This window comes from Pipra filicauda, unplaced genomic scaffold (assembly GCF_003945595.2).
Source record: "Pipra filicauda isolate LSUMZ 115617 unplaced genomic scaffold, ASM394559v2 scaffold368_size711631_pilon, whole genome shotgun sequence".
Lineage (NCBI taxonomy): Eukaryota > Metazoa > Chordata > Aves > Passeriformes > Pipridae > Pipra > Pipra filicauda.
Window position 1 is genome coordinate 614,456 of NW_024104496.1, and position 14,451 is coordinate 628,906.

Genomic DNA, 14,451 nt, shown 5'->3' on the forward strand with positions numbered 1-14,451 from the left:
AGTATCTGGGAAACAATCACTTGCTGTCTGATCACACATTTCTGGTAAAATACCCTTTAATAATGAATTCTAAGTTCTGTTGAATTTGCAAGCTGCTACCAATTACATTTTATATAAACTCTATGAAGTAATTCTTTGAAAAGAAAATACAGCACTTTGGACGTACCTTCCTCAAGATAAATACATTTTCATCCTTCAACTCTGATGAATGAGACAAGCTGTCTCCAAATACACACTCTTCTGACTGCTAAAATAAAAGTTTTTAGTACTATCAAATAGTTATGCCTGACTTCCAAATTCTCTATAACTACAGAAACCTACATCTAACTATTACTCCCTAAGATGGCAGAAAGAACGAATGTGTCAGGGATCCTATCCCATCTTCTTCTACAGTAAAAGCCTGTATGAACTTCAAAAAAGCTTTGTTTGAATGAACAGTTCAGTCTCAGCAATGAGAACAACGTCCAAACCATAGCTCTCTACGGGCTGTTCAAAATGGTCTAGCACAATTATCCAAAACTGATACTTGTTAATTATTCCACAAGAGACAGTCATACACTGTCCTTTGCAAGCAATTTGAGGTTTTACAAATGAGGATATAAACCCACAAATAAATAACTAGCTCTCAGAGCATTTTGAAATGTCTGGTTTAGATGAAGTGAACATAAATGTTTAAAATGTTAGGGATAAACACTAGATCACAAAGCAGTACAGCAAATCACAGTATCTTTGTTACTCATAAATTTTATAACTAAATTATAACATGAGGCACATAGTGGAAGATCAGGTGCTTTCAGCCAGGCAAAGGATGGAATACAGAAATGTAATTATGTCCTAGAGAGCATTAATACTGGTTGGTCTTATCCTTTCCAACATCTTCTCTATCACCGAGCAGGAGGAAGAACACTTTCACTTATTCTGAGGTGACAAAAATCCATTAGTATTTTAAGACCCTTAAGTGGTCACAGATTTTGCAACATTGAGAGAGTTATTTGTGAAGAAAGTTTTTCAGTATAAAAATGAAGATGAAAGATGACCAAATGCAAGAAAATTTTTCTTAGCAATGAGCGAATTTAACTAAATATACACTAAATGATAAAATCACAGTGTGCTAAGGAGTGGGCTGCATCAAATTCAAGTGATTCAACTAATAGGGACAGCCTTTTACATACCAACAAGGTATTTTTAAAAGATCACCTATGATTTTTATAGAAGCTGGTGAAGACACAAAACCTCCAGCAGCTCAGTAAAACCAAACCTTTAAACTCTGAAGGACATTTGTAATTTCCTGGCTCTCAAGACGAGTTTAGGAAGGATGACGTTTGTCATCCAAGTTGGACATTTAGTGGTCAGACAGGGTAAAACTAGAATTAAACTGTCTTAGGAGCATCAGTGCATGATTCAATGACAACATAACTTCTCAAAATTTAGGGTGAAGTCACACTACTATTTTACTACAGTGCATTTTAAGCAGAATAATGGAAAACACATAAAATCCTCATAAATATTCAAATGTGCATGCATTACACTTTCCAAATATACTGCCAGGACATTATAATAACAAACTGTGTCTTAACATGCTTAAATTGCATTAAAAGGGTCTTCAGGATCAAGGAAGAATGCTTTTCACTAAGAAAAAAGGGGCAATTATTCCAGTGTGATGAACAACAGTAAAAGTGCAAGTGATACAGATGAATTCAGAATTCACTATTGATCCAGCTCCTATGCCAACAATTCATACAATTCCAAGAATAAACCTTATTTTGTCCTTTTTTTTCTTTCTTTTTGTCTCTGATGATTGAGGTTTATGATTATTTAAACAGCTCAATGAAGTAGTTCTTCAAGGACAAACTTTTGGCATTACCTGAGGTAATCTGAGCAACTGTAGCTTGAAGGAAAAAGGTGTTTAATTTTTCCCTCAGAGTTTAAATATATAAACATGGATTTTAGATAACACTGCTGTCAAATGAAATTAAATCAATCAAGTATGTTACTTGACCAATTGGGTATTTTTCTATTGACAAGGACAAAATATCTTGTTCTCATTTTGGATACTTCAAGATGTATGTGAAAAATTGAAAAACTTCTACAAAAAAGGATCAAATTGAAAATCTTGCTGTCAGAGCAATAACTAATGACTTCAGAATATTCTTTACCAAAGGGTGTAGCAAACAGTGTTCCACTCCAGGAATTGTGAAGACCTGGTTGAACAGAAGTATTTCAGAACCAAAACTCCTTCTCTGCTGACCTAGACAGACTGCAGCAGACTCCATGCCAGTTAGAAAGAAAAAAGAAAATTAATACAAGATTTTGCTTTCTTTCTTCATTTTTTCGCTGTGCCATTGGGGAAAAAAGGGAATAGGCAAGTACATCTCACCAACTCAGCTCTCTTTTACAGGATCAGAGACACCCTAAGAACAATGGCAGATTCCAAGCAAAAAGTATATGTTTTACATATGGTTCCTTCCAACCTCAAAAACTGCAGTATGCAGAAATTTAATAACCCATTTTAAATTTTAATTACATACATTCTGTTTCTTTCAGCATTAGTAGGACTGGGCAATAGCTTTGCATTTGGTGATATATAATCTATACAGACTGGAGATTTGAGATAGCTCTACCATATGGTAGTGAACATGCCTCATTAGGCTCTATAATGGCAAAGAAGCTGTAGAAGTAAGCAGCATCTGGGATTCCACTTTCTATATGGTTAGGAAAAATGTGGCACTGTGACTAAAAGGGACAGTCAAGACCACTTGGGTCAAAAGCAGCTGCCAGCACACCTCAGAGCAGGCTGGTCAGGTGTACCTGGTCTGCTGAAGCATGGTGCAGGAGATCCCCTAGCACTACACTGCAAAGACAGAAACCAGGGGCTAACTGCAAGGAGCAGGAACTGTCCAAGTCACACATTCTTTGTGTGACTGTGTGACATACTCGACAGAGGTATGTCTCACTAGATAACAGGCTGAAGATGAATCATGATTTTCCTTTCTTCCCTGTTCCGTAATTAAGACAGTGGCTTATTATTATTACTTAGGGAGGCAGTGGTCTTTCATCCTTGAGACGTGCCCTGCCCAGTGCAGCTGTGTTCTCAGCAACATGGCCTCAATACTTGTGACTGCTACTTGTTCAAGAACAGACGTATTGGTCACATAATCTGACCAGTGGATGTTTAGGATTGTGCGGAGGCAGCATTGATGGAAGCGTTCTAGGAGACGCAGGTGGTGACAGTAGATGACCCATGATTCAGATCCGTATAAGAGAGTAGACAGCACTATGGCTCTGTAAACACTGATCTTTTACTTTTCTTCAGGTGTTTATTTCGCCAAACTTTTATGAAGCTTTCTGAAGGCACTGTATTGCCTTTGCTAACCTGTTGTCTATCTCCCCATCAATCTTACCATCCAAGGAGATGATGCTACCGAGGTAATTAAACTGCTGGACTGATTTGAGCTCTGATTGGCCAATGGTGATGTGGGGATGATGGGGGACTTCCTGAGGTGCAGGTTGATAGAGAACTTCTGTTTTCTTTAAACTGACTTCCAGCCCAAAGAGCTCAGCAGCATCTGCAAAGCAGGATGTTAAACGCTGCAGAGCTGTTTCTGTGTGAGCGACAAGGGCGGCATCATCAGCATAAAGCAGCTCCCGGACAAGATGGTTTAAGGTCTTGGTGTGGGCCTTCAGTCGCCTTAGGTTGAATAGGCTTCCATCAGTAAGGCAATGCAGAAAGAATTGTGCCTTGCAGAATTTACCACCTAAGGAGTCTTTCTGCTGTGCCTTTTGCAATCGGACGTGCCTGTCTCGTATTGGCCTTTTTAGCCACCAGTGCGCTTGTGACAAACGTGGGTAGAGACCTTTCCCAAATCTTCGTTCGCGAAGCCCAGCCATGATTATTATTACTACCATGGTCATTTGCATCCTGCAGTTCATGCTTCAGAGAACTTAAAAGACAATTAGGTTGCTGTGGTACTGAATATATTCTTCCATTATGAAAAACAGTTTCTATAAACACTGACAATGGAAAGGGAATAATGAGACAGCTCCTCTGTGAGGAATGTTTTACCAAGACGAAAGCTCCCAGCAGGAGACTGTATGGACACAAGCACAGGTCCACTTTAAGAAGTTACTGTGTGAAAAATGCCACCGTCTTTCTTACAGCTTGGCTCCCCATATAAAAGAATAGCCTTATCTGCTGCCTTTAAAAGCATTTAACTCCCATCTTTCAAATTTATTATTTATATTACTGCAGTGCCTTGAAGATTTTACCTCTGCTTAATTCCTCATTCTGCATGAGAGAGAGCTGGAATCAATTCTGCTTCAGAGGTGAACAATCATCTAATTACACACCAGATGATGCATTAACATCCAGCCTCACTGACACCTTGGCAATCTCATTTCCTCACTAGGTCTGCATGGCTGTAACTGACTGCAGATTCCAACCTTTATAAATTAAAAGCATGACATACAGATTGCCTACTGCCTGGGTATGATATGGATACGCATTTTAGACAGAATTTGCAATGCTGGTTGCATTTTAGCAACTGCCACTGCAGGTTCTAGTTTGGGAACAGCTCTGCTCCAAGGGAGGTTTGCTCAGCACAGCCATGCTGGAATTTACAGATGTTTTGCTGCAGAACAATGTCCTTAGTGGTTAGCAGAAATTGTTACAATGGTTTGGAGGGTTGGATGTACAGTGACAGCTAGTACTATTGAAGGGCAAAATCATGACTATGAACTCTTTCATCTGCTTCATACTTCCTCACTCACTGTAGGGCATGAACTTCCAAGAAGTCTTGCTCTCCACTTTGTGCCTATGAACCATGACAGGTAAATGAAGCCAATATTGGCCCAGAAAGTGCAAATGCATTAATGAAACATAGGACTTGGCATCATCCGCCATCCTCTGGCAATGACAAAATTTCTCATGGCATTTTTGTTGTTCTTATTTCTGTGTAGGTGCACCCTATTCCACAAGCAGGTTAACTGCTAAGTGCTGTTTCTAAAGAGTTAAAGGTCAGAGACAGGAATCCAGAAGTAGTTCTTCAGCAAGTATTTCTTTAGCAGTATTTCTTCAAGATATATCCTAGGATGGGCCAGCTGCCATGATCTGACACACAGCTCAGACAACAAGCAGATGGCAGAGGTACATATGGTTCATCACCCCAGTTCACCTTCAAAGCTGGCCACTGAACCTGCTGTTCTATACTCTGTAGGTCAGTTAATCTGACATAATAGTAACTCAGAGCATGTTTGCTGTCTGATTACATAAAAAGTGAACACTCTTATATAAACATGGGTTAAAAACCCCACACCAGAAATCAAAGCATACACCACTAAGTCGGCAGGACTCTGGCCCAGTAAACTGCTGTATTTTAAAGGACAAAGGCAGAGACTTCCCCACACAATCTGCACAGCTCCAGCCCTGCCACACCACGCCAACAGGTCACCTTTGCTTTCTTAGCTTATTGAAGTTTTCCAGAAACAGCTTTCTAATCAAGGACCTTTTCAATCAAGCTGCCAGCCTCTAGATCCAAAAATAGCTCAGTGCACAACCTGGTAACAAAACTCGACTGCCATGGTAACCAGAGATTATATTTCTTTGAAGGTACTGTACCAAAATACGCACTGTACCAGGACAGATACAGAATGAAGCCTAATATAAGACAAATAAAATATATTTGCTCTTCTTATATTAAGAGTATTACGAAACATTCCCGATGCTCATCTTAATCTTCATGAACTGATTTTCTACTATGCACACTCCCCTGCTATGCTCATTCTTACAACAGCGCGAGGGCATTTTGCCATGGCTGTCTGCTCTCTTGGTGTGACCTGTCACTTTCTTCTTTTCTCCAGGTTAACTAAGAACATGAAGTACATTAAATACATCTGTACTCAAAGAGCCATACAGTCTCTAGCAAAGAAAAGTGTTGCTTGTCTGAACTTTACCGTACAAATATCACACATTTCTCTCCCCCAGAATGGGAGGTTTGGGCATAATTTTTGTCTTTTCTTCATTTTTCTTGTTATCAGCCCACATCACCTGTGCAATGTCATGGAAGTTCACTCTTCTGATGAGGTCTTCTGTTTTTGAGATGTAGCGTTGATTTAACTGCGAGAAAGGGGGAGTGGGCTGGAGTATTTTTGTTAATGCTTTGCACTCTGTCATGCACAATGAATCTCAAGTACACACGTCACCCCACCATTGTATGGTTTAACTTTTGGCACATGGCTTGTAGGAATTTTTCTCTTTGAAGATGGTCAATTCTATTGGATTTTTTTTCATAGAGAAAAAAAAGAGACACATACACTAAGAGCTGGCAGTATGGACATTTTTTCATGCTGTTCTGCTACACGGCTTTCTTTCAGGGTCAAATCAGCATGCTCACACTTACTACAGCAATTTTTTTGTGCTTCTAGGACAATATACCATTTCCTGTATTCTTTATGTTAGATTTCTCATTAGATGAGATCTCAGTGAAGGTAAACGTGCACAAATTACTCAGCTAAGACCGCTAATTTTTCCTTCTTAACTCAAACAAAATTCTTCAAAAGTGAACACTTACTAAACCAATGCCTCTGATTTGCAGCATATCATATGAAAGATGAGAAAAACATTAATCGAAGAAACTGCAGTTTAAAAAAACAAGTGGCCTCAAAATGTTCCAAAATAAAACACTCCTATTTTTAAATGTTATTTATGTGAATCTCTTCATGTGTTTAGCAAATGTACTACATGCTGTAGGAAAATGCCAAAAGTAGTTTAAAAATAAACTATTTTTTCCTACAATACTATATGAAAACATCATTAATCATCATAAAAATGGCCTTGTTTTCTTTAGAAAGGATGCACCCCCATTTTACTTTGATGCCTATTGCAATCTGCTATATATTAAACATTGTATAATACATGCAGTTAAGCAAAGTTTGGATTTCCCCCTTCCCCCCACACCAAAAAAAAGAGATTTTGGTATTTCAGCATTACTTTTCAACCTGTATTGCAATAAAAATAAAGCAAAACTTTTTCCTGCAATTAAAATCTCCTAATATGTGACTGTTAAAAAGCATTTCCATTTTCTTCAATAAAACAAAATTTGTCAGCATACTTAAATGGAATGAAGCTATTCGGAACCAAATCAAAGTTTTATTTTAAGTCAGTTTGACATTAAATTGCATTTACATATGGTGCCATAGTACAGTAATGGAAGTAGTACAGCACTAAAATACACACAAAACAAGAAACATATACCAGTGGAGGGACTATTCTGCACAAGCTCTGCACTTAACCCCTCCTTTTGCATCCATTACCAGGCACTGTTAAAGCGATAAGATGCTGCACTTAAATCTGGCTTTTGGTTGATTAATTCTTACATTCTTAAATTTGCATGATCTTTAGGTGTATTCCTCCTCTTACTTTCCTCCAACAGACCAAGCTCCTAGATTGCTGTACATCTTTTGGAGGACATTTTAGTCACATAATGCCCTATGCTATTCAGTTAAAAAGAAATCACAATACATCCTAAAGGAAATGTATTCATTTTTTAGCAAATCAAAATTTTCTCAGAAGTATGTTCATTTTGCAGAAGCTGTATTTCTTAGCTGAAAAACTTTTTTAATGTCCAACTACTGACCAACTCTTGTAACAAGGCTTGTCTGTTATACTCAATACGTATTTTTTGGTTTAAATAAGTAACAGAAGGTTGATCTAAGTATCTTCAAGCCAATGGAGAAATCTCCAAATATCTCACTGTACTGGGTTTGTATGGCAAGGGGTTAGTAGCAGGGGGGCTACAGGGGTGGCTTTTGTGAGAAGCTGCCAGAAGCTTCCCCCATGTCCAGTGGAGCCAATGCCAGTTGGCTCCAAGATGGACCTGCCACTGGAAAAGGGCCAAGCCCATCAGCAACGGTGGTAGTGCCTCTGGGATAACAAAGTTAGGAAAGGGAAAAAAAAAACCAACAACATACCTTTGCAAAAGCAATTGCAGCTGGGAGAGAGGAGTGACAGTATGTGGTAGCAACACCCCTACAGACACAGAGGTCAGAGAAGACAGAAGGGGAAGAGGTGCTCCAGGTACCACAGCAGAGATTCCCCTGCAGCCTGTGGTGAAGACATGGTGAGCAGGCAGGCTGTCCCCCTGTAGCCCATGGACATCCACAATGGGGCAGTTATCCACCTGGAGCCCACGAAGGACCCCATGCTGGAGCAGGTGGATGCCCAAAGAATGTTGTGACCCCGTGGGAAACTTGTGCTGGTGCAGGTTTGCTGGCAGGACTTGTGACCCCACAGGTGACCCACACTGGATCATTCTGTTCCTGAAGGACTGCACTCTGTTGAAAGAATCAATGCTGGAGAAGAGGAAGAGTGTGAGGAGGAAGAAGCAGCAGCAGAGACAACCTGCAATGAACTGTGTAGTTTCCATTCCCTATCCCCCTGTGCTGATGGGGCAGGAGGAGATAGAGAAAACTGGGAGTGAAGTTGAGCGCAGGAAGAAGGAAGGGTGGGGGACATTGTTTTATGATGTAGTTTTTATTTCTCATTACCCTACTCTGATTTGATTGGCAATACATTAAATTTATTTCCCCAAGTTGAGTCTCTTTTTCTCATGACAGTAGTTGCTGAGTGGTCTCTCCTTGCCCTTATCTTGACCCAGGAGCCTTTCATCATAATTTTCTTTCCCATCCAGCTGAGGAGGGGAGTGATAGAGTGACTTCGGTGAGCACCTGGTGTCCAGCCAGGGTCAACCCCCCAGGTGCACAGAAACAATCTCAATAAAATACACAGGAGGAAGGTCATAGGCTTTGTTTTAGGCATCTAATTTGCATAGGAATCACAGAACATAAACCTAAATATCTTATACAGTCGAAAGAAACAGAAGCTAAGTTAAATGTTTATACTGCTGTAATGTACACTGTGGGAATGATACTTTCTCTCCATCCCTTTCATACTAGGTTTAAATCACAAATAACTTCAAATGAAGATAAACCACTGGCTACTGCCTTTTACTTAGCCTTCATGGGAGTTTTCTCTGCTCGCAGTGACTAGCTAGGGAATTTGTTCTAATACTATGAATGGACCATTTACCTGAAGACTGACACATGAAGTCACACTGGTCCAAAACAATTTTCAAAGATTATTCTTAATTTTTTTTTATTTGAAACAACTTCCCTGAACCAGAGCTACAGTAAGAAAACCGTCTTTTTATCCATCTCTCAAAAAGAGCATCACTAAGATCAGTGGAACAGTATGCCCTTGGGTGAAGGAAAATGTTATTGGCTAGTAACATAACAAAAGGTTACAAATTCAGTTGTTAATTCCAAAGTCTTAAAGTTAAGCACTGCACAGGTTTTCTGCCACACTTATAATTGTATCCTGTGACTTACATTTTTAATTACCAGCTCTGCCATAACTATAAATACACTGTCTTTCAGATAGCTTGTTAGGTAACAATGGGAAATAAACAAACATAGCTGAAACAGTTTCTTAGCCAGAAGAGCTCTTCAACTTGCCCTGTTCTAATCAATTCACAAGTACTGTTCATAGATCATGCATGGATCAGATATCTACAAAAGGCAACATAATGAAGCCAAGATGTTGTTTACACCAACACTAGAAACAAACGATAGGAAGAGTCACGAACTAGCAGAGGAACTGGTTTACAGTCCCCTACCCATACATTTTTCTAGCTACACAGCTCTTAAAGTGGTTTTTCTTGTGGACAGTCTATCATCAATCAAATGAAAAATACTTCAACTTTTTCACAAGTGGAAACACAATAAATGTTATTTATGAGTACAAGAGCATATCAAAAACAATAAATGCAGTGTCTACAACCTAAAATAGCAAACAAATATAACTAACAAAGACTCGTTTAGAATTAAAAAAACTTTTCAGTGGAACGTCTATCTGGTCAATGAAGGATATTCCTTCTCACTGAATTTATCTATATGCAACATTCATGTGTCACAGTGCTTGAAACAAAACATGGATCCCCTTCAAAGAGCTTGGATGTGCCTCAACCTCATAATATCTATGTATCAAAAGCAGTATTGATATATTCTATATAGTCAGTGGTTGACCAGATGATAAGATATCCTGTATTGTGAACACAGCTCACTGAAAAACTATAAGCTTTCTTGATATACCCATACAATTGCTTTAACAAAGCAATAGCCAGAAGCAAGCCATAGCAGTGAAGAATTCAGGTTTCAATTTTTATTTTACTGTTTTATCCATTTCTCTTTAAAAAAATTAGAAAGAGAATGGGGGAGAAAAGTGAATTTTTAGTGAGTATTCTAAGTGCAGCGCTCAAAAAACATCCCCAAAGAAAATTACAGTGAGATAAATTTTCAAATCCAGATGCCACATAGATGCCACAAAATAGAAATTACATGTCACGAAGAACAGCATCATTTTGCATATGATTTTAATGTATCATAGTGTAATGTGACAAACTGTTAGCTACTAATTATTTTAAATCTCATAATACTGAAAATATCTCTGTCCACATACACATATAATGCTAAGGACTATAATCAACATAGTAAATCAAAATTACTAATGCACTGATTTTCATTCCTCCTTTCTAAATGCTCTATCAGTGAGAAAAATAGTAATTTAAAAAAATAAAACTTATCAGTAAGGCAAATCCACGGAATACTCCAACACCATCACCGTGCCTCCTTTTAGGTCTTCTAATAATAAAAAGAGCAGATAAAACAGAATATGCCATACTGCAAATTGGAAAACCTGCAGAACACATCAGTAACAGACTGCACATTCACAAGATTAGAAGAAAAAAGACCAAAACTGCAATATGATCTTGTTTGGCTTACAGGTTTGGAGATTCATCTCCTGAAGAATGCCTATTCCCTGATATACTCGTCCACTGTCCTCTGTTCACAAAACACAGCCCACATAACTAGATGAGGTTCCCCACATAACCTTCAGAGAGGCACATATAAATTAGGCCATATATCAGAGCACATGAAGACAGTTTTAGCACAATGAACACTGGAAAATGTCACTGTTCTAACAAGAAGTGAGGAAGAGCTCAAAATCTCTGTGCTCTAACAGTGAGCCACTTGTCATCTGCCTCTGAATACTGAACAGCTTTTGCAGCTATTCTAATCCACAAAGAGTGAAAAACTTCTATGTGACAAATTGGCAATTTTAATGGGTTTTTCTTTTTTATAATGTTTATTTTTTTGAAGAGTTTAAAAATCATTCTGCTCACCAATGACTGAGCATAAGCATTATTGTTGGTAGATGTGGAAGAATATAAAGGAAAAAGTGTATTCAGAAAAAAAAAAATCCCATACCATTAATATTAATAAGATAAAATTAGACACAGTCTAACCTTGTGAATTACCCAGGAGATCTGATTAAGTGCAATCAGATTCCAAGCACTATAATGTTGGGAACACTGTCTCTGACCTAAATGCTTTTATCATCACGAAATGTCAGCAGTAATGACCTCAACCAACTTCACCTTGTATTTGGTCTGCCTTTGATAAAACACCATGATAGATCCACAAGGTAATAATAACTTACAAACTTAGAGAGTCTTCATGATCAAGCATGACATTTTTCCTATACCAAGTGCCAAACTGGAAAGAGAGGCCAAGAGGTCACAATCCAAGGAAAAAGGCCCTTCAAAAGGCTTCTGCAAAGCCAGTGCTGCTAATGTGATCCACAGGGGTTCTCTCTGACAAGCCTGCTGGGGCAGTTTTAAAATAACCAGTTAAATACCTGTGGAGAGCCAGCTCCCTAATTATTGATTGACCTACGCGTTTTTGGCATCAGTTACGCCCCAGAGAATCTGATTTGACAGGTAGTTAAGAGTCCACAATTAAATAAATTCTGAAAAAGCCAAGACAAGCAGACCAACTTCCTAAGCAGATTAGTTTCTTCTGTTCATCAGAATATTTTGGGAACTGTGTAAAAATAGACATCATTTTGAAAGAATAGAGCCTTGCAACATTTTGTATGCCAAATAGCTAATATATACACACATGTACCACAGTCAAAAAATCTTCAAACATATAAAATAATCACCTGTGCCATGACCATCTGTTGATCAGGATACGTTCATATACAAGGGCTGGCTCTCAAGAAAAATGGTAGTTGCAGTTTAGTCAACTATTCACTGAAAGGCAATGCGGGTATTTGTAGATGCAATACTCATGTTCTTTCCAGCTGATGTTTACAACTATTTTAAGGTCAGAGAGCTAACTACAGGGGCTGCTGTACAGTAATTCAATCTGTGAGATTCAACCCGTCTTGGAAAAAATTCACAAAAATTTTGCCATAATTGTTTTCCTGCTCTTGTCATCACTCCTTCACTGAACCTCTCTCCAGAAACCAGAAGGATGAGGTGTCATACCAGGAAGTAAAAGGCAGAAAAAGACACTTACAAAGCTAATCATTGAGTCAAATAGGGAGGTGATTAAGTACTGTAAGACTGTGAGCAGAATGGGGACTTATCCTAGTACAGAAGGGGAGAGACTAGAACAAAAACAGAGAGATAAAATGGAAGGACAAGCATCTTGAAAGTTCTTTTATTGCTCCTCAAGAGTAAGACCTAAACATTTCAGGAATTCAGATAGTGTTGTAAAAAGCCAATGTTTTGATTATATCTTACAAGGATAAATAGATTTATGGCTGAAAATAGTGGATAAGTGGCATGCTGCTTGTCCTTTATTGTACTGGCATGTACTGTATTTTCCATTCTTCTCCTCATTCCAGTGAATGCAAAGGCTTCATGGTAAACCTAAATCCTCCAATTTACTCTAAAATTATTTTCCATGAGAATCTAAGTTTCAACTGTATGACATGACTGCAAATCAAAAAAGCATAATCAGGGAAAATATACATGTTGTGTAACTATCACCTTTCTGAATCACAGATTCATACAGTACCTGTGGATGTATCCACTGTGAAAAAAGAAGAAAATTCTCCTGGGACCAGTTCGTATGTGACAAGGCCATATATTCCTGAATCTCTGTCTGTGGCAACAACATTGATGACTTCTGTTCCTGGCTGTGTGTGACTGCTGATACTTGTCACATAGATGTCTTGTTCAAATATAGGTTGATTATCATTAATATCTTCTATCTCGATGCGAACAAAAGCTTGGGCACTCAGTCCACCCTGTTGGATAAATCAGAAAGATAAAAACAAAAAACAACGTCAATTTTAAAAATAGGATGATGCACAACTGGCTTCAGCCTATCCTTAGGAAATGGAGCATGCCGCAACAATATTGATCAATGAAAGTGTCCATTAAAAGCAACTTACAGTATCCACAATACCCCAAAATACTGCAAGCAAGCAAGCTACGTGCTCAGCAGACTCCAGTGGGCTGACTGAGTACACAAAGAACTGCAGCTTCTCTACAGTGGTGACGCCTGAACATAAAGTCAGTTTTGTTAATACTAATGAGCGCAACACATGTCAAAAATCTTACTAGTCTAACCTCACACGTTTTTACTGTCATCACCAACACCCCACTTATTCCTTCACAGATAAAAGTCAAGGCTTTCTGTCCCAGAAACACAAGCCTCTCAGGTGACTGTGGTGCTCCAGTAAAGCAGGAATAACTCCTATCTGTGCGTCTTTCAGATTTAAAAGCATGACCATCTTAACAGTGAATATGGGCTTTTTCAACCATTGATCAGGGACACAGACTAGGAGCAGTGCAGGACAGCCAAAAGCTGACTTGTCAGGCTGCTGCCAGCAAGACCTATCCTCAATTTACCACCCTAGCAGGTTCTGCTCATCCAGTGTGTGCCTGTGTCTAGACATTATATATATATATATTGTACACCTGTGCTTGCCTGCATACCCACACCTTCAGCTGGTGTACACAAAGACAGAACAGTACCAAATTCACTGAAGGACATAACTGAAACAATATGTTGATGTAAAATTCATAACTGATTACATAAAATTTTTTCTAGTGCATTTGTGATTTTGCAGAGAAGGAAGTCTCACCATACTTTCTAGGGATCTTGGCTCAACTTCTCTGCTCTTGTTTCTTTTCCCTACAACAAAGAGCTGGAAAAAGAGCCAGACCTTGGTTGCAGCTTTGGCATCATAGCTTCTTCAAACCCAGCAGCTCTGCTGCTCTCCACACAGTTGAAGCTCCTTCTACAGGTGCCCTCCAAAAGCCCATGAAAATACCACATGGGTAGCCATGGCACCATGTTTAGCCTTGCTCTGGAGTCAAACTGGAGAAGCAAGGAGCAACTGCAAGCTGGCTTATCAAACTACACTACAGCAAAACACAGATTTGCTCTGGAAAAGCGCTGAATTTTGTGACAATGTGCAAAAAAAGACAATCCTGCGGGTGTTGAACACTCCACAGGCCCCCGAGTGAAACAAATGGCAATTTACTTCTCAGAGACACTACCTCGTACTCACTGCAGACTCCCTCCATGAGTTTGGAGGTG

General features: G+C 38.9%; 1 protein-coding gene across 2 annotated transcripts in view; it reads right to left on the bottom strand.

Moving 5' to 3' along the window:
• DCHS2 (dachsous cadherin-related 2) overlaps nucleotides 1-14,451 on the bottom strand; it is a 112,575-nt gene that overhangs the window by 44,479 nt on the left and 53,645 nt on the right. For both annotated transcript variants that reach the window (XM_039384653.1, XM_027747355.2), the window contains exon 3: nucleotides 12,919-13,150. In XM_039384653.1, the coding sequence (XP_039240587.1) occupies nucleotides 12,919-13,150 (232 nt within the window). The remainder of the gene's footprint in view (nucleotides 1-12,918; nucleotides 13,151-14,451) is intronic.